Source organism: Plectropomus leopardus, chromosome 24, assembly GCF_008729295.1.
Source record: "Plectropomus leopardus isolate mb chromosome 24, YSFRI_Pleo_2.0, whole genome shotgun sequence".
In the NCBI taxonomy this organism is placed as follows: Eukaryota; Metazoa; Chordata; class Actinopteri; order Perciformes; family Serranidae; genus Plectropomus; species Plectropomus leopardus.
In genome coordinates, this window is record NC_056486.1 from 6,175,049 (window position 1) to 6,194,118 (window position 19,070).

Below are 19,070 nucleotides of genomic sequence, written 5' to 3' on the forward strand. Positions count from 1 at the left end.
AAACAAATATGGCGTTTAGCACCGATGCTAATATACTTTTATCATTAAAATATGATTAAAATAAGGACGGAAGACACCCAATATCGGATCCATCATCACTGATTTATTTAACAGCGTCCCGTAAAAATCCCCGATTTCCGGGGCTGAATAGAGAGGCTTCTGAAGGAGCGACGATGCATCGGACGACGATCCGACCTACAAGTCAACATGTCTCAAAAATGATCCCGTGATTTAAGGAGGTCCCAATGTTAAGCAAATGGGAAAAGTCTTCCTGGTCCAGTGTGCGTCACGTGACGCTGTAGTTCCTGTGTCGGCCGCTGTGTAAAGTTTGGACTCACCCCGGAGCCGCGGTTCACTATCGAGGATGTTTCTTAAAAAAATAAGCAAAACTTGTCTTTCTGGGCTGAGAAATGTCTGTGGACCAGGACAGGTGTTCTCTCCGGCCGCTGCGAGGTAAAAGTACACGTATAATACACAGTGTATTGCTTTTAAAGGTGATATATTTCAAAAGGCTAATGGCTAACATAACTTCGACAAATGCAAAATACGTAAACGGTTTAAATTTACGGAGTAGCCATATTGTTTATAGGCTACTGTACTGTCTTTGATATTATTATTGTTTGGACTGTAGCTGAGGTCTGAACAGTGAGTCACCATGACCTTTGGCACACTGTCTGTACTGTGATAAATCACCGGTTAAATAAGGGGAGTTTTAATGTGGAAAAACAAAGCAGCAGGTGGAAGTACGCTCGGTTAGAATAAAGCAAAAAAGACACATCTCCGTTACAGTAAGCAGTTAATGCTCAATATTGATACTAAACACTGAATTCAGAGCATTGAAATAGTTTAACATCATCTCTGATTGTATTTGTTGTAAAATCACCTTAAAAAAATTAATATGAAATTATTTGATTTGGAAATTTAAAAAGCTGTTTTTCTTTTCAATATTTTTAAAGCTAAGTTCAAACTTTAAAGTCTCAGAATTAAATAAATAAATAAATAACAGTTTCACATGGTTTATATTCAGTTGGTCAATTTGAAAAATTCAATTATGTTTTCAATATTAAGTATTCAGTTGTTAAAATTGCCAAACTTATATCTCTCATTTGGCTTCCTTACTTTGAGCAAATGTTGTAATATTATTCAGTGTAACATGATAGAATATGGCAGTGGCTTTATTACTGTTTTTAAGGTGTACATTTTTTTTGTATTTATTTTATTTAAAAATATTTAGTGTGTGTGTTTTTTTTAATAAACATCAAGTCAGTACGGCTTGAACAATTACATAAAACAAATTGCAAGAGCTGAAATAATTAGTCGATAAATGAATATGTGGAGAAACAGAGAAATGGGGAAAAAAAACATTTTATTTAATCACTTTTCAAGAGAGGTTGAAAGGTCCCAGCTGTGAGAATTTGCTACTTTTCTATGTCCTTTATGATAATAACCTGATTGTCTTTTGGTTTTTAAGTCCTGGTTGGACAAAATAAGATATTTAAAGACATAATGTTAACTTTAAGAAGATCTAACTTTCTTTTTTCTTTTGTTTTTTTTTCTCCCAGGCTTCAGCACAGTCAGGCTCATGAGTGCGGGCAGTCTGTCCCATCAACCCGTCCCGAGACCTCCAGTGCCAAGACCATGATGGACATCGGGACCCGCCGAATTTTCACCGAGGACCACGATATATTCAGACAAAGCGTCCGGCGCTTCTTTCAAGACGAAGTGACTCCGTACCACCGGGAGTAAGCTGAAGCCTCTGTTTAAAGTCAACATTGACATTTCCTGTTACAAAGTAAAACAAACAGACACAAAATAAATAAATTACGTAACCAGTTTCAGTATTTGCTTACCTCACTAAAAGCCACTTTTCCATGTTCCAGGTGGGAGAAGGCCGGTGAGGTGAGCAGGGAGCTGTGGGAAAAGGCTGGTGAGCAAGGCATGCTGGGAATATTGATACCGGAGGAGCATGGCGGCCTTGGAGCAGACCTGCTCTCTGCAGCTATTGTGTGGGAGGAGCAGTGAGTAGTACTTCAAATTTAAAACTATTTAATCATTTCACATAACTCTCTTTCGCAGGCATTAGTGGTGTTCTTTGGGGCTCCCTTTTATTTATTATTAATCATGTACCTGTTGGCCATATTTTTTGGAAATTTGCATTGAATTTTACTGTTATGCAGACGTCACCCAGCTCTATTTGTCCACTAAGCCCACTTCCACCCGTCTCCCTTTCTTAGTGCTAATTACATGTTAAATCTTTGTTCACGTACATTTTTCACCAACTTGAAAGTGGTTAAACTCGAGGTTCGCCGTGTTGATAAAATCTACTTTGGCTAAAGCGCATAGTTTCTCTCTGACCGCTGACAACTTCAAAGTCTTTCTTTCCACTCAGGTTAAGCGTCTGGGTGTCATCTGGGTAGTACATTTTCCTTTAAGGTACACATCAGCAATTTTATTTATTTTATATATGAGGACAACACACGTTACTCAACATTTCAACGTGTTTTGAAAGCTATAAATGTTGCTCTGTCTTTATACTTTCAGCCACTGAATACCGTCACTTACACCAGACATCACAGCCATTCTCGTTCACACTTTGGTGACAGCCTATATTCATTACTGAAATTTTATCTTTGTGTCTTTTCGAAATCCTTCCTGTCGATTCCCTTTCCACCTTCAAATCCCGTCTGAAAACATCTTTTCATGATGGCATATTTGGCCGGATCTAATGGTGATAACACTGATTGACATTTGCACTGCTGATGACTTTATGATGAAGATTTTATACTTTGTGTTTATAATTATGATTTTTGTCTAGTTATTTTATCAACTTATTCCTTATTTGTTTGACTTTATGATCTTCAGATACTGTGCGGTTTGTTTGTGCCTATTAACAAAACGTATCATTATTATTATTAATATTATTTTTACTATTATACCAAACTATTATTATATTTGTTTTTTGTCCTCCAGGGGTTATTCCAACTGCTCGGGCCCGGGTTTCACCCTGCACTCTGACATCATCATGCCCTACATCTCTAACTACGGTACCAAAGAACAGATTAAACGCTTCATCCCCGACATGACTGCTGGGAAATGCATCGGAGCGATTGCCATGACGGAGCCAGGAGCAGGCAGGTCAGGATTCAAACGCTAATGCGACGTCAGCGCTGATGCTGTGCAACTTTAATAACGCGGCGTCTTTGTGTTTTTCAGTGATCTTCAAGGTGTGAAGACGTACGCCAAGAGGGATGGCAGCGACTGGATCCTCAACGGCAACAAAGTATTGAGTCAGAAAAGCAAAAACGGTCGTTTTATTGCATTTCAGCATCACCCTGACCTCTTTAATTTCACCTGTCCAGGTGTTTATCTCAAATGGTTGGATGTCTGACCTGGTGGTGGTGGTGGCCGTGACAAACCGCGAGGCAAAGACCGCGGCACACGGCATCAGTCTGTTCCTGGTGGAGAATGGCACGAAGGGCTTCCAGAAGGGACGCAAGTTGGAGAAAATCGGTCTAAAAGCTCAGGTACGCGAGATCAACGGCTCGAGATAATAATGTTTCCTTCAGTCCTCTTGATTAATGTCAGGACACCGTGATTCTGTTGTCTCACTTTTTTCTCCTTCATTGAAAGGACACAGCTGAACTGTTTTTTGAGGATGTTCGACTCCCAGCTGACGCCCTCCTGGGACAAGCAAACAAGGGCTTCTACTACCTGATGAACGAACTGCCTCAGGTAAAAGAAACTTTTTTTGTGCTTAAGTGACAAATGGAGACAGCAAATTTCAAAATTGCTCCAATCTTGACCAAGAGCACTGCAGCTCGCAGCAGCGAAACAGGTTGCAATGTAACAAAATTTTGCACCGTCAACTGACGTCCACTAATACTGCTTATTTCTGCCACTGACAGGCTCAGATTAATATTATCATCATAAGCTTCTGACAACATTATAGAAAGGATCCCTGCAGAGATAGACTTTTTTGTTAAAGCGCAAGATACTTTTTAAATTCCGAAACCACTCTGTCAAACCCACCGGGCTGTCATTTGAGTTACCCATTACCTGCTTCAGTTCAGTTAGTCTGATGGTAAATCATTTGATCATTTTGCGGCAAAGGAGCGTCTGGTGATTGCCGGTACGGCCCTTGCGAGCTCTGAGTTCATGTTTGAGGAAACCAGGAACTATGTGCTGCAGAGGAAGGCTTTCGGCAAGAGCATCGCTCATCTCCAGGTCTGTATAACAAGTTTCTTTTACAAATCTTCTTGTCTTCTCGCCTGTGTGTGATTTAATGTTTTAGCTGATTTTCACAAGTTAAGGTTCTCAGTCATATTCAGCTACTGTTTTAGATATCTGCATCACTAACACATCATACCACTCAAAACGAATGAGATCTGCTCTGTTCTTTTTCCCCTGTTAATATTCATTTGTGGCTCTAAAATAGGTTTGTTTTCTTTAAGAGAATAAATGTCATTGCATCTAATTTTACTCCACAGACTGTGCAGCACAAGCTGGCAGAGCTGAAGACTGAGATCTGTGTGGGCCGAGCCTTCGTTGATAACTGCCTTCAGCTCCACTCGGACAAACGCCTGGATGCCGCCACTGCCTCCATGGCCAAATATTGGTGAGAATGTCTTTTTTTTCATAATTTGAAATCTGAATATATTTGTTCTGAATTTAGATATTTTGAAAATTGAACCAAATATTTAATTTTAAGTCTCTGCATTCCTTACAAATGATTTAATGGTTCAGCCTAATTAAACTTTCAGATAAATGCAGGTGCATGGTAATATAAATGTGTGTATAATAATGAGTTGTCTTGATTTTTTTTTATGTTCATATATTCAGATCTAAAAAGATTTAGAATTAAAAAAAAAGATTTTTCCTCCTGGATTTTTGGACACTTAAGTCTCTTATTTGCTTCCATAGTTTTAGTATTGAGCAGCTTCTTACCTCAAAAACAGGCCATGTTTGCTGATGTCTTTTGTCGTCTCTTCAGGGCGTCTGACCTCCAGAACAGGGTGGCCACTCAGTGCCTGCAGCTCCACGGAGGCTGGGGCTACATGTGGGAATACCCCATCGCCAGGTGAGTGCCACATCACCTGAGAAACAGGGATGGTCAGGATAACTTCTGGGAGCTTTACCACACTGTTTATATTCCAGTTCATTCACAAGTTCCTAGACTTGTCTCTTTCTGTCTTTGCAGGGCATTTGTGGACGCTCGTATTCAACCCATCTACGGAGGCACCAACGAGATCATGAAAGAGCTCATCGCCCGCACCATCGTCAGCCAGATGTGAGAAAATTGGATGTTTTCATGGCGGAGGAGCACTGGGGGAAGTGGGGTGGTTTGCACAGATGTTTTTTTCTTAGTGGACAATTTGTCTGAAAAGAGTTCAACTTTAAGTCATCGTACCTTATTATACTTTGATGCGGTTTAAGTATAATGAACGACCTAAAATGTCAAAAAAAGTATTACAGGATGCAAATAAATCCTGCACAAATTTATCAGTAAAGGCATTAAAACAAGACTAACATTGGAAAGAAGAAAAAACACTTTCTTCCTCTTATAAATGAAACATTGTTGATTTGGAGGTTGATGAAAAAAATTACAAAAAGCAATAATGGTTTGACAGTTTCTCAACAACGCCTTCATTAACCTTTATCACATTTGAGGTGTTTTTCACAACTGTGGTGAAATCATGACATATTCTATTGTCTGTTTCTGTCCATTTTCCTCCAACTGTAGTTTTAATTGTGTATATAGACTGTATATATTGCATCAAAAAAAAAATAAATTCCATCAAGAATTTATTTTTGTAATTGGGCTGTCTGTTGTTTTTGTCTAATACGTAGTGACAAAAGATATTCATTTATCAGATCTAAGTGCCTTAATGTCTCAATTTTCAAAATTCATACGTTATTCCAATGGTCTCAGACTGTCCAGAGATATTGGTAAACATTATCAACTCTCCCAAATCCAAAAACTAGAGTGCTAAAACCTAAATTTGTAATGTCATAGGGTATAAAGTATTGAGCTGCTCCATAGACAATGAATGGGGAAAGCTGTTATAGTTGACAAGAGTATTATTTTGGGCTATTGTCTTTATTGTAGCACAGCTTGAGAACGACAGGAAAGAGGGCAGAGAGAAGGGTGATGCCACACAGCAAAGGGCCACAGGTTGGAATCGAACCTGCGCTGCAGCTAGGACTCGGCATATATTGAGTGAAGACTCGACCAGGTGAGCTAGAGATTGACCCAAAGGGGAATGTTCTGAGTATGTAGATACATTTTGTGTTTTAGATCTTAAATCTAAGAAAGGCTTGTAAAACAGCATTAGCCTCTCCTGTCTTATTTCCACCAATAGGTGGCAGCACATGTTTGGACAAAGCTGTCAGACAAATGACCAGATGTCCATTTGATTCCATTGCAGCACATGCAGCAGGCAAAAGCAGACTGTTGAATGTGGCTGGTTGATTTAAAGCATCTTTGGTATCCTTATGGATGAGTTTGGCATTGTATACAGGACTCATGCCTTGGTACCATGTATTTCATCCTTGCGGCTCTGCTTCATGTGCTTGTGCATGCACAGCATGCCAATGGGACTCTGATTCCCAAAAACCCACATCAGTGCCAGTTGAGAAGGCAGACAGCATCCCCACCATGCCTCACCTGGGGGGGACAGAAGTACAGCTACTGCTCACTGATGCATCCTCCACTCCCTCCTTTCCCTTCTTCTCCTCCTCTCCCCCTTTATCCCTCCTTCCCCTGCCCCTCCTTCCCACTTTCCCCTTGGCATCACAAAAAATTATCCCCTTCCCCTCTCCCCCTCTCTGCCTCTCCCCCCCTCTTTTCCATATTTCCTCAGCAACAGCCACACCCCGGTGCTTTCAGCTCTGCACTCATTTTCACTGCGGACACGGTGCTTCCCCTTTTCTGCAGCCCACAATGCAGATGCAATGACTCCTTGCAGCTGCTGTCTGGCTTCATGTCAGAGTACATCTGTGACAAAATGTGTACATGCATTTTTTACATTTGCACTCCAAAAATGTTGTACAAATTTCACACAGGGGGGACTGCCCTGTCATGCAGCCACATAATCCTGTTGCGCCTCTACTGCTGCACTTACGGCAGCTTAATTTGCGATGGGAGGGATCAGAGGGCCCCATACCACTCTCATTGTCACTACAGCTCCCTGTCTTCACACACACACCAGGGTATTAGTGCCGCTCAGCAGCCTAAACCTCCAGGTAAGAGCTCAAGCTCTTTGTTTATCATTTGCTGGCTTTAAAATGAATAGAAAAAAGCATAAATGTAGAGTTCCTTGCATTTGAATTGAACACAGAAAGCTGTTAAAGTTCTTTTTACAAAAGACATGGTATATTAATATTGCTGTCCACGAATCCTCAGCTGTATGTGTGAGCGCGTCTTGGTGTCATGTACAGTTATGCGTGTATTTAGAGATATGAAATAATGTAGTAGAATTTCTACAAGGAGTTTGTAACTCAAGTGGACATTTGGACATTTAGGGGTGAAATTCTGAGTGTGGGCACGTTTAGAAATGTGTTAAATTACGTTTGGTTGCGCTTCATTCGCGCTGCGTCCTGGTGCGCCGCTGTCCGCCGCAGCAACCTGCGCCTTTTGTTCTGGTCCACGCCTGTATGGTGCTGAAACCGGCGCTGCCCCCCAGCTATTCACTGCAGCACATGAGAGCAGACTAAACTGCGAGGAAAGGAAAAGGATTTCACATATAGAGGTGCAGATTGTTTTAACTGCAGTCATCTTTGCGCATAAATAAATTGGCTCATGTCTTGCCCATGGCCATGGCTTGTGGATATGGGAGTAGCCCTGCTTGGAGTTGGCATCTTGCATCGAGTTGCCCTTGCAGTCATTACCAGCCTGCATCAGCAAAAGGTGGCTGACGTATATTTAAACATTTTTATATCTTAAATGTTGAATTAACTGCAGAAATTGTGTTTCCACCTACAAACCAACCCCATATTCCTCATGTCTGCATACCATAATGGAGGTCCTGGCCTGATGGGTTGTAATGTCTTTTTTAACATATTTATTCAGCCATTGATAATGATCTAGAACTTCCATTAAGCATGGATCTGTGTCAAACATGCCTCATTTTTAGTGTTGCCTCAGCTTTCACATGCCCAGCAGAAACCAGGAACTGTAGATTTCCCATGTCTTGATGTGAAAACATTCCTTTTATGACAAGAAATTAACACTTGCACGAAACTGCACTCCGGGTTTTTGTGTCGGCACATTCCTATTGCTGTCTCATAAGACCCCTGGGTATGTGAGATATATAAAAACAACATCTTCACATGCTGATGATGGATTTTTAGCACAATCATATGGTCGGTTTTGACTCAAGCGAGATTTAAGTGTTGCAGTGTTGGCATATTTCTCTTGAGAACAGGTGTGTTCAGTCAGCTTCCTTCTTGCTTTGAGGTTTAGTAAGTGGTTTTATGTTAAGTGTAATACATTCCTTTTGATGTTTGATTCGACTTTATTTGACAATAATGTACAATGAGTGTGCAGGAATTTATTTTACCTCACATGAGTGAAAAACTTTTGTCTTTTGTGCCAATAAATAATGTTGTCTTTCCTTTTCCTGTAAGAGTTTGTAATTAGATATATAAGCATTCCCTTAGCGTCATTATGTCTTTTATTGATTTAAAGGGATAGTTCCAATCTTTTAAAGTGGGGTTGTATAAACTGCTTCTCTATAGTCAGTGTACATACAGTAGGTGTTTGCAAGCTCCCAGTTTGGAGAAGCAGGCTAACACATAAACTTAGCAATGTACTGCTGCAGACAGGGGCAGCAGCAAAACATGTTTAATCACCTAAAAAATAAATTTCAGTTTAAATGTACACTATATTAAGAATATTTTCTCTGCTTTGCCTTGCTGTCAGATAGAGATTTACAATGGGAAATAGGAGCCAATACATTGCTCTCTTTAAAGCCAGACTCCACAGAGGAAAAACGGTGATTTAGTATTGCTGAACACAGGAGCTGCTGATCTACTGCTGCCTGTTAGTTAGTTAGTTAGTTAGTTAGTGTTATTATGTGACTTTTTTAAATTTAAAAAGAGTTATTTTGGATAAGTCAAGGTCACATGAGAATGCAAAAATCTAACTGGTCGAAGCAGCTGTCGACCAGCAATTCCCAGTTCATTAAGGTAAAATTACTGTTTTTGTCAATGGAGACTGGTGGCTTCGACAAGAACATGCACTTAAGGTGGTACAGACTTTTTTTTTTGTTTGCTAAAGCACATTTTGCTGCTGGCCCCCATCCACAGCATTACTTTACTTAGCTTCTGTGTCAGCACTCCTGCCTGCTTCTCCAAACTGGAACTGTGCTGACTGACATCCACAATAGGTAATACATTGATTTAGGCCTGGGCGACAGTGGCTGAAAATGATATTGCAATATTTTTAGGCTACATCTTGATACTGGAGTGCTCTGCTTAGCCTGTTTCCCCTGCGATCCGCCTCGGATAAGCGGATGAAAATGGATGGATGGATCTCGATACATGATATATTTCTCAATATTTTGTTAACCTCCCCTCAAAAGCACTCCATTAATGCGGGATCTGGAAGACATATCTGACATAAAAAAAAAATTTTTTTTATTATATATATATATATATATATATATATATATATATATATATATATTTTTTTTTTTTTTAAGGAATGACTATTTGTACTTTGAAAAAATATTAACACCGCTCCATTTTTCAACAGATAATCATTAGTAATGTAGATATAATGACGAAGTGGTTAAAGGCAAGTATTAAAACAAGTAAAACTGTCTGATAAGTTGAGAAAGGTACATCACTTAATAGTAATGCAACCTTTAAAATCAGGAAAAAACACCATTTATTCTATATCAATATCCAATATCTAAGACGATATGTAGTCTCATATCGCAGTATGATATAATATCTTTATATTGCCCAGCCCTACACTGACTATGGATAAGTACATCATACAACCCCACCTCAAAAAAACTGAAATATCCCTTTAAGGCAAACCTCAGAGGCTGGTGGGTGCTAATTAGCCTCTCATACAATGCAAATAATGGGCAGAAAGTTATACATCTGACCACACATTAGTATAACTGGCATGAACTGAAACAGGAATTCCTTTGCCACTGAAACATAGACTATGTAGTTCTCAGATCAGAGCCAAACAGAGGTTGACAAAGTGCATTACAGTCGTTATGTGTGTCAGGTTTTGCCGACTTCTCCTGTAAGGACAAACCCTCTATCAGGCCAGATTGGGCCGCGTCTAATCACTGATGGAGTAATTGAAATGACCTTAATCATGGAACAACAGGTTGGGTTTGTGTTTACACACATAAGCAATGAAAATACAGCTTATTTATTTAATTCTAGCTGACTCCTTCTGTGTTTATGTGTGTGTAAGAGCCATACATTTAGCCACTTTGTGCTTTTCCAACCACTAGGAAACCCTATCCACCTCTGTGCACCACGCGGGAACGTTAAGTATATTTCCCAACGTCAATTCTGGTTAGGTGTGCCGTCAAAATCCTGAAACCACAGAACCACTCCACGCTACACTGAAATTAAGACACGCCGTATTGGCTGGCGCTTCCTTCCTCCTGGGAAGGAATTGTATTGGAATAAATGTTTGAAGTGAAGATCAGTTTCTGGATTTGTTTGTGGACTGATGGTCTGACTCAGTTTTTGCTTGTTTGTGAGGGAGTGTGTTTGGTTTTTATGTGCCATGATGAGTTTTGGGGGGTGTGTAAGTGGTGATACAGATCTCTTTTGTGCGTGTTTGCGTGCGCTCTGGGAAGTAGGTGAACATGGCGTGGTCTAGAGCCATGGTCACAGGTGTTTTAGGACTCAGGATGTGTCTTTGTCCCCTGCTGCTCCTGCTGTCTGAGGCCTTTTGCTCTACAGGTGTCTAATGGGAGCCGGCAGAGCTGTGCTTCAGAACGTGATTAAGTCTTTGACTGTGAGAGGGACCTAATCTCATTCACATACGTCACAGGAACCAAACGGCCCACTGACCTGCATATGGAGCAGACTCGCACACACACACACACACACACACACACACACACACACACCCTCACACACACACACTTCTTTCTGGCACAATGGAGGTCTTTGTAGAGGAATAATTTTGTTGATGGGGAGTAAATGAAAAATCTGACAGTGTGAGGTGGTCTGCTGGCATCATATGTACACCAACATCATCTGTTTTCCGTCAATAACTCGGGTTGATTACGTATTGAATGAGCCAGGTGTCAGTGTCTTGCTCGAGATGAATGGACATTTACTTGCCACCAGAGAAAGCTGTTGGGTAGTGGCTTTAGACTGTATAAAAATAATGGATATAGCCATAAGGGCTGTAATAAATGATTATAGTCATTGTGAGATAATACATAGATCATTTTCTCAATGAATAGATTAGCTGTTTAGTCGATAAAATCTTAGAATTTGGTAAAAAAAAAAAAAAAAAATACTGTTTAGTTGTTTCCCAAGCCAAAGATGACACTCAAATGTCTTGGAACTGATTAAATGCTTATCAGATTATTTGGCAATTAATTTAATAGTTAACAACCAATTGATTAATTGTTTCAGCTGGAACTGGAAAATCTGAACGGTCTCCATAAAGGGTCTTTTAGCACAATCAAGCGTTAATGGCGATTAAAACGTTGCGCCGAAAATACACAAAGCAGTGGCGGCGTGTGACTCAGCACAATAATTACATCTTTCTGTGGCCGAGAGGTTCGTTCATGTGTTTAAGGCTGGAAGAAATTCTGTGTAACACTGGTCAACATGCAATAGGAGTCAATGTTTATTGATTTGCTGCAGTCATTCTCCAGCCATCATCTGCCTCGAAAAAAGTTAAACTATTCTTGACTGTTAGTTTGGCTGCAGCTTGTTGCAGAATCAGAGTGCACGCCAAAGCTTTCCATAGACATTGCATTGGCCACCCCTTGATGTGTTTTCAGCGTTACAGCAGAACTACCTTTCAGAAGCTAAAACGTACTGACGTGGCAACAACTAGACTAAGGCTTAGCCTATTTTCTGTGACATTACCTCTCAAATATTGTTGCTGTGGTAGTTACTTATCGATGAATAGCATTCACCTGTCACACAAAACCGACTGAGTGACTGTTTTTTGTACCAGGATGTAAAGATGTTTGCTGTAGAGTTGAGCATTTTGTTTTGGGTGTCTTTGGAGATTGGCACACTTTTGGAGCCAGCCTCAAGTAGCCATTCGAGGAACTGTACTTTTTGGCACTTCCTCGTTGATTTTTCAACTCTGAAGGTTGCCCACTTGATATTGGCTTAAAATAACAAAAATCTTAGAAAAAGCACTGCAGTTATGTCAGTGCACCACATTCAAGCAGCACATACAATCTGCAGCCCAGATGTAGCCGTTAAAACAAAAGCCCTTGAAGTTCACTGTCAAGGATGCAGGTGCAGAGTTTATTGAGTTTGATGTACACTGCTTATCTGGTGCTAAGATCCATCCTATGACCTCCTCAGCACAGGACAGTCTCTATAACTATCCACCCAGCCTGTTTGTACCATCTTCATCTCCGGCTGACTAGCACCCAGTCTCCCAAACGAGCCCTGACAGCAAGTGTCATATTTCATTCCTCACGGACGCTGCCCCTCGACAGAGAGGACACTCATTCAGGGCATTCTTACACTCAGTCGCCAGCTCCCTCAGATATTGGCATCCATAATATTCTCTCCTGCTCTGGATGTTGTGTCGTAACCATGTTAGCTAATCTGTGAGGCCAGGGCGATAATGGCTGGTTTGTACATAAGAAGCTGCGGAAGACCAGGAGTGAGTAGGAAAGAAGTTCGTATCTGAGAGACAAAGAACACCGCCCACCACAGTTTGTACAGGTTGACTTGGCTTGAGTACAGCAAATCCATGCCGTGCTGATCCATGTGCCTCGAACTTATTTCCCTCCTTTTGAAAGCTTTCTTTATTTAGAGCAGTTTGTGTGGACAAGTGCCCAAAAGCACATTCCAAGAAAAAAATGTGCTGGATGTTCACACGGAGCTATTACAGGAAGTTTATGCATCGCTGTCTTAGCGGGGTTATGACATATAGCCCAGCTTTAAATTGCTGTTTGTGGTTTCACACCCTTAATTGACACACGAGAATGCAGGCAACTGGGCTGTTGACATATTCTGGATAATATTATGGCTGGGTCTGTTTCTATATGCAGCCATCTGGGGCCTGCATCTGTTTTAATGTCTGCAAAGCACCAGAGCTTGGCTGCATTTTTACTGGCTTTGCAGTTAAAAGTGTAAAGAAAATATCAATAAAATGCGTTTTATTGACAGATGCTCTTCCCAAGAGAAAAAAATGGCTTTTATACTGGTTCACTTTTTTTTAAAAAAAATGGAAAAAAGGCAATGAGCAACACAAATTGCAAGAAATTAGTAGATTTAGAAAATGTTTATTATTAAAAAGCTAGGAAAAATGTCCAGTGGAAAAAAGCAAAAAGATAGACTTAGAATGATCAAAATTACACTTTTAAAATGATGTTATAGAATTATTAGACTTTTAAGCATTTCTTTCAGGTCATTTCCTTCTTTTTTTGTCTTTTTTTTATTGTCAGGTAATTTTCTTGTACATTTTTACTAATTTCTTTCTAACTTTGGGGTCATTTCTCCTTTTGCTGACCTTCCTGTCATGTTTTTAAAAGAAAACAAGCCAATTCGCTCAGGTTTCAAAGGGTTAATTTTATTTTCATGGAGCTTAAGTTCTTGAGGATGCATGAAGGAAAAGTCTTTTTTTTCTCTTGTCCATCGAAAAACTATTTTAAGACTTAATAGCAGCCTAAATGATGCACTCAAATACAGCAGTTACATTGGAGGCTGTTCTGGTTTTTCGGACCCTGACCCGGTCCAACGATGGGAAGAAACCACTAATGAGCCTTAGCGTCTTCCTGAATAGGCCAGGGACCCTCCAGTTAGCCTAGCGTAGCGGCTAAGCTATGTAGCGCTGAGCCTTTATGGTTTCCAGATGTTCGAGCTAAACAGCTAGATTGTGTTCTCCCCATCCTTTTGCAAACAGCAGACTGGCAGCAGCTGAGGGCTGAAACATTGAGTGAAGTGTACTAGAGGAATCAATGAGCCTCATTGTTGAAGTCCATGTATTGTTAGAGACTCTGTCTCAGGTTTCTTTATGCTCTTTTATGAACATTTTACCTCAATTACATCTCAGTGTGAGTGCTTTTCAGCTGATCCATGAGGAATTTAATGCCTTGGAAATAAGTCTCCAAGGATTCCCTAAATGAAACCAGAACATCTCTTTCACTGTGTCAGTGTGTCCGTCTCTGTCTCTGCGGGCATCTGCTTGTCAGAGCTGTATTTCAGTTGAATGGAAACCCCCCCGATTCGTAGGAAGTTCACACACAGCAGCTTTGTAATGCCAGTGTGAAACGTAGAAACAGATGGACGGCATGAATGCATTGATGGTACATCACGTTCCTATAAGTCTGTTTTTAAGCGGACTGCAGGAACACAGCAGCTGAGTGTGTGGAGCGGACCTCCTGGCCGGCTTCCAGGAAGGGTTTTTACTGTGACCGCCACTGAATGTGTCTGAAGAGGGACTTACCAGTAACTCCAACATCCTCTCTGAGATATGTAACAGACAGAGGAGGATGAAGACAGATGAAGGATGTAATTTAGAGCAAATCCATCACTAAACTCGGTGTACCAGGTTTGGCTTGGCAGAGTTGTGTAGTCATATTGTGCACTTCACCATATGTAATGCCACTTTGAAAACTGAGTAATGGTGAAAGTTGGAAGTTGTTGGGTCTTTGTCTTAAATGTTCGACCTGCATGTTTTGCATGCTGTGAATCATTTTCTGTTGACCGCCGCTTTCTTTTTGTACGCAAGCTGACTTATCTTTGGTATCATTTTTCAACTGGCATTAAGTAACGTAACGTGAATCTGAGCACTGAAGGTTCGACTTGCTGGGTATGAACTGCGTTAACGATAATTGATTTAGGAAATTGATTGATTCATAGAACCCTTTTTAAATAACTTACTTTTTAGTCTTTGGGCTTGGGTGAAGATATGGAGTATTTTCAAGTTAAAAGGCTCAAGTCCAAGTGAAGTCACAAGTTAAAGTCTTAGTCTAAGTAACTAAAATACCAACTCAAAGAGCACAGGCCTTTGCCAATGCTGCCCTATCTCGCAGTGTTAATTAAGGTTATTTTTGTGTTTGCCTTGTGATTCAGATCTGCTTCACATTTTAATGGGTTCTTCTTTGGGCCATGCCTCACCCTTTCATAAAGTTTCATGAAAATCAGGCAAGCAGTTTTTTCTGTATTCCTGCTGACAAACAAAAAAACATACCCTCCTTGGGGAAAGTGACCAGAAGGGTCCTTGGAGAGTGCATACCTCCACCAAGGCCAAATGACCTATCTTGCAGTATTAATAAAAGTTAAAAATGCATTGTGTATCTGTCCCATGATTCCAAACCTCTCCAAATTTTAATGGGTTCTTTCATGGTCAATGCTACACCCTACCATTAAGCCTGTATTTTTTCCGTAATCCTGCTGACAAGAAAACAAACAAAACTGAAAACATAACATCTATTATCAATGAACTGCTCAATTATTTCCATCCTCCATGTTTCCAAATGAATGAATAATACAACATAAATGATATTACACAAAACACATGGAAGTAAACCCTCATAGTACACTGCAGTGGGTTCTCATTCACAAGTATCCTCCTATCTGGACTCGCTGCACTGTTTCCAAGTGTTGACTGTGCCTACTGCCCCCTTTGGGACTATCAAGGGCCCCCCTCACCACGGCAACCTCTGCCATGGAAACCAACCCCTCAAAGGAATGACCCTTTATGAGTACTCGTGTGTAGAGACCCTCTGTGTGGCTCTGCCTCACTCTGTAGTAAGAGGATACAGGCAGGAGCCTAGAAAACAGCGTTCGCACATCCTTTGCCTACTTTCCTTAATTTTCATTTCCACCTGATTGGGACGTGACCTTTGGCCCCACAGAGGATTAGAAAAGGCACTAAAAATGTGGATTATCTCCTAAATTCACCCCCCCTCCCTGCAGCATTCAAGGGACCAACCAGTGAATGGCTGAAACAGAGTTGATGTATATGTACGACTGGCCATGTATTCCCAAGGCGCTGTCTATAACGGAGGTGGGGTGGGAGACTTTGCTCCCTCAGGTCACTTCGTTAAAGCATAAATCCTGGTAGAAAAAGGAGCCACTGGCTTTATTTTGGAGAATCAACAGATGTTTGTGAATGGCTTCTCTGGGGAAGGAAAGTGTTGTCTTTCTAATGCTGACAATAGCTGGTGATAAACTGGGGATAAACTGAAGAGCTTGTGCTCACAGGCTCTAATTTACATCCATCTCTAGATGCATACAGATCTGGCTACCTATTGGAAAAACTGCTGTTCTTTTATCAAGCATGTTATAATGCAGAAAAAGCATAAATCTAAAGGAATAAATATGCTGTTTGAGAAAAAAATAGGATATACTATATTGTTTTACTGTAAAATCAGAGTAATAATTACGTTTTAAAATGATAACTTGACAGCTTGGAATACCACAATTAGAGATTCACAGATCGATCAGCTGGTGACTGCAAGTGACAGATTTTCAACTTGATCAGCCATGAGCAGTGACCCACCAGTCAGTCTTAAGACTGGTTTCCCTAATGCACAGTCTTTATAATTTATATATACATCACACCATATATATCCCAGCATGTAGCCCCAGTTACCTTGTAAACTTTTATTTTTATTGTGATCTGTATAGGTTTTATAGATTATACAGTAAAATCTGCAGTTTCTTGGTCTCTTAGGAACAGCAAATCTGTCCTCTGTGTTTTACCTCTGCGTCTAATCTGACTCACATTTTTCAGACAGCAGTCTGGGCTGCAGCTCATTGTTGATACCAGCATGTTTTTTTTCTGGAGTATGTAGTATGACTCAAAACATTACGGACATGAACTTCAAAGTTGCACCACGCCGTATTGTATGTGTCCTGATGTTATCTCTGCTGCTGTGGTGTCTGCAGGAGCGTGTGCCCTGATTGCCATCTCCTCCTGTCTATGGAGGCATATTTTTGTGTTGTTTTACATTTAGATTTTGCATGCTACTTTTCAATGTTGAGTAAAATGCCCAGAAATCTATATAGAAAGACTGTAGCAAAAATAACTGAGCATATTCCACGTCTGTAATTAGCCGTTTTTCCTGAAAAAAATCACTGCTGTTTAAAGCCACCAGCTTTTCCTAGCTCTTTTGTCCATTCACCGTGGGTCGCCAATTATTGATTCTGTCTCCCCGGAGCCTTCTTTCCCTCAGCTCACCTATCCCCCATGGGGAAGCAGGAGGAGAGAGAGACCCCCCATGGATCTGCATGTCCACATTCAGATGCTAATCCGCTGCCATCTGCTTTCTACCTCGGGGAGGCTACACGTCATGTCTCTCTGTACACGGTAGTTTTGGGTAGGGATGAAGATCCCTGAGCTCCTTGTGCCCCGAGGGCCTGCCATCTTTACACCCTAATCAAGCCTCTTTTTTCCCCCTGACTGCTTGTCTTTCCCCAAACAGGGGTCATCCATAGAGAAGAATGAAGCTAAAGAAGTTACCCCCTTTATCCAGTGGCAATGAACCATGCCATAATAGACCCTTTTTTCTGCATGACCCCTCTCATCGCCTGGTCAAAGAGGCATCCGGGCAGATGAGTTAATCACCGCCGCTGCCACGTCGTAGGCTGCTGATCAAATGAAGCAGACGTGATTTACACGAAACTTCAGAGTTGCTGGAGTTTAGCTCCCACTCTTCTGAGTGGGAACGCTTCTCAGGCTTTTCTGAGTAGTTGCACGTCAACTGTTGTGTGTGGGATCATGCTTGGATTTGAAGCTCCAGGATGACATAATAAAGTATATTTTGGCAGTCTCTGGCTGCTGGAAGTTCCTCTTCATGCTTGTAGCCTGTGTTTGGTATGAGATGATTTCTTGAATATTATATGTGTAGTTCAGTGTAAAACAACTATTCTCACAGATGAAGTCGGTGTTTTTATGATGTAGTTAGCTGTTTAGGGATCCAACAAGCATTTTGTTTAAGCAGAATGACCTCTTAAAGGAAAGTTCACCCCAAAATCAAAAATACATAAAATTTATTTGTTCCTGCAGTGCTATCAGTTTAGATTGTTTGAGACATTGCTATTGAGTTTTTAAAAATGTATTTTTTGGCTCTTTGAGCACCACAAGCCGCGTGTCATCTAGTTCCATTACACTGAAGAGAAGGCATCATCTCTATGGCCGATATCTCCAACATCTAGAAACTTGCACCAAAACTATCTAGATAAATAGCATTACAGGTAAGAGGAAAAATGTGAAAAATATGTTGTTTTGATTTTGAGATGAACTGTCCCTTTAAAATACATTAGATTATGTAAAAAATGCATTGTTGGGAAACATAAATAAAGGCTCATTTTGTTATTTTATATTAAAAAAAAGTTGACATCAAGGAGAGGTAGTAGAATAGATATCTGAGAAAGATTTACTTCAGTGCACTAATTGTATTAAGACAGATCATCAACTTGAGCCAAGATAAAAATGAAAAATGAGCAAATAACTGGAGTAAAAACACAACTGCCCTGATAATAGCTGTGACAAATGTCCCCAAAAGTTCACATACCAGTTGTTTGCTTTTCCCATCGTAGATCAGACGAAAACTTAACAGAGAGCTGATGCAAACAGGAAAATAAAGTCCCACTCCCTGCAGCCTTTATCTCCCATCTTCTCACTGCTAATTCAGCACAGCTCCGTGTGTTTCAAACCAGGAGATACGGAATGCATTTTATCTGCAGTAGCTCGTATGTTCTCAAGCCCAGTTATTTCCTGCGCCAGGCGACATTCCTGTCAACAGACATGTGAACCAGTGTTGATGTAAACCACAGAGGGGTCGGAGCTTCAGATTCAATACGCTTTAATCTGCATCCACATCTGAGTAATGAAAACACAAAGCTCCGTCTGGTTTCCCCTGCACTGCATC

At 40.7% G+C, this 19,070-nt stretch overlaps 2 protein-coding genes across 6 annotated transcripts in view; both read left to right on the top strand.

Annotated features, from left to right (window-relative positions):
- Window positions 1–241: 241 nt before the first annotated feature.
- On the top strand, window positions 242–5,814 carry acadl (acyl-CoA dehydrogenase long chain). Its single transcript, XM_042513390.1, has 11 exons — window positions 242–453; window positions 1,563–1,742; window positions 1,881–2,018; window positions 2,971–3,135; window positions 3,214–3,280; window positions 3,360–3,524; window positions 3,631–3,732; window positions 4,111–4,224; window positions 4,488–4,615; window positions 4,991–5,077; window positions 5,198–5,814. The coding sequence occupies exons 1-11, from the start codon at window positions 365–367 to the stop codon at window positions 5,289–5,291; spliced, it is 1,329 nt and encodes a 442-aa protein (XP_042369324.1). The 5' UTR covers window positions 242–364; the 3' UTR covers window positions 5,292–5,814.
- A 58-nt stretch (window positions 5,815–5,872) lies between these two features.
- Window positions 5,873–19,070, top strand: part of LOC121963023 (microtubule-associated protein 2-like) — a 68,609-nt gene continuing 55,411 nt past the window's right edge. For 2 of the 5 annotated variants that reach the window (XM_042513383.1, XM_042513387.1), the window contains exon 1: window positions 6,975–7,242. The gene's annotated coding sequence lies outside the window, so the exon portion shown is untranslated. Of the gene's footprint in view, window positions 6,234–6,973; window positions 7,243–19,070 lie in introns of those variants that run through there. The other 3 variants (XM_042513384.1, XM_042513389.1, XM_042513388.1) reach the window with 3 other exon arrangements.

What these genes read in the sequence shown, in the direction of transcription:
- acadl (XM_042513390.1), top strand. Translation starts at nt 365, where the DNA reads ATGTTTCTTAAAAAAATAAGCAAAACTTGTCTTTCTGGGCTGAGAAAT. An exon ending in GCTATTGTGTGGGAGGAGCA is followed by an intron (nt 2,019 to 2,970) that starts GTGAGTAGTACT and finishes TTTGTCCTCCAG; the next exon opens with GGGTTATTCCAACTGCTCGG. An exon ending in ACGGAGCCAGGAGCAGGCAG is followed by an intron (nt 3,136 to 3,213) that starts GTCAGGATTCAA and finishes TGTGTTTTTCAG; the next exon opens with TGATCTTCAAGGTGTGAAGA.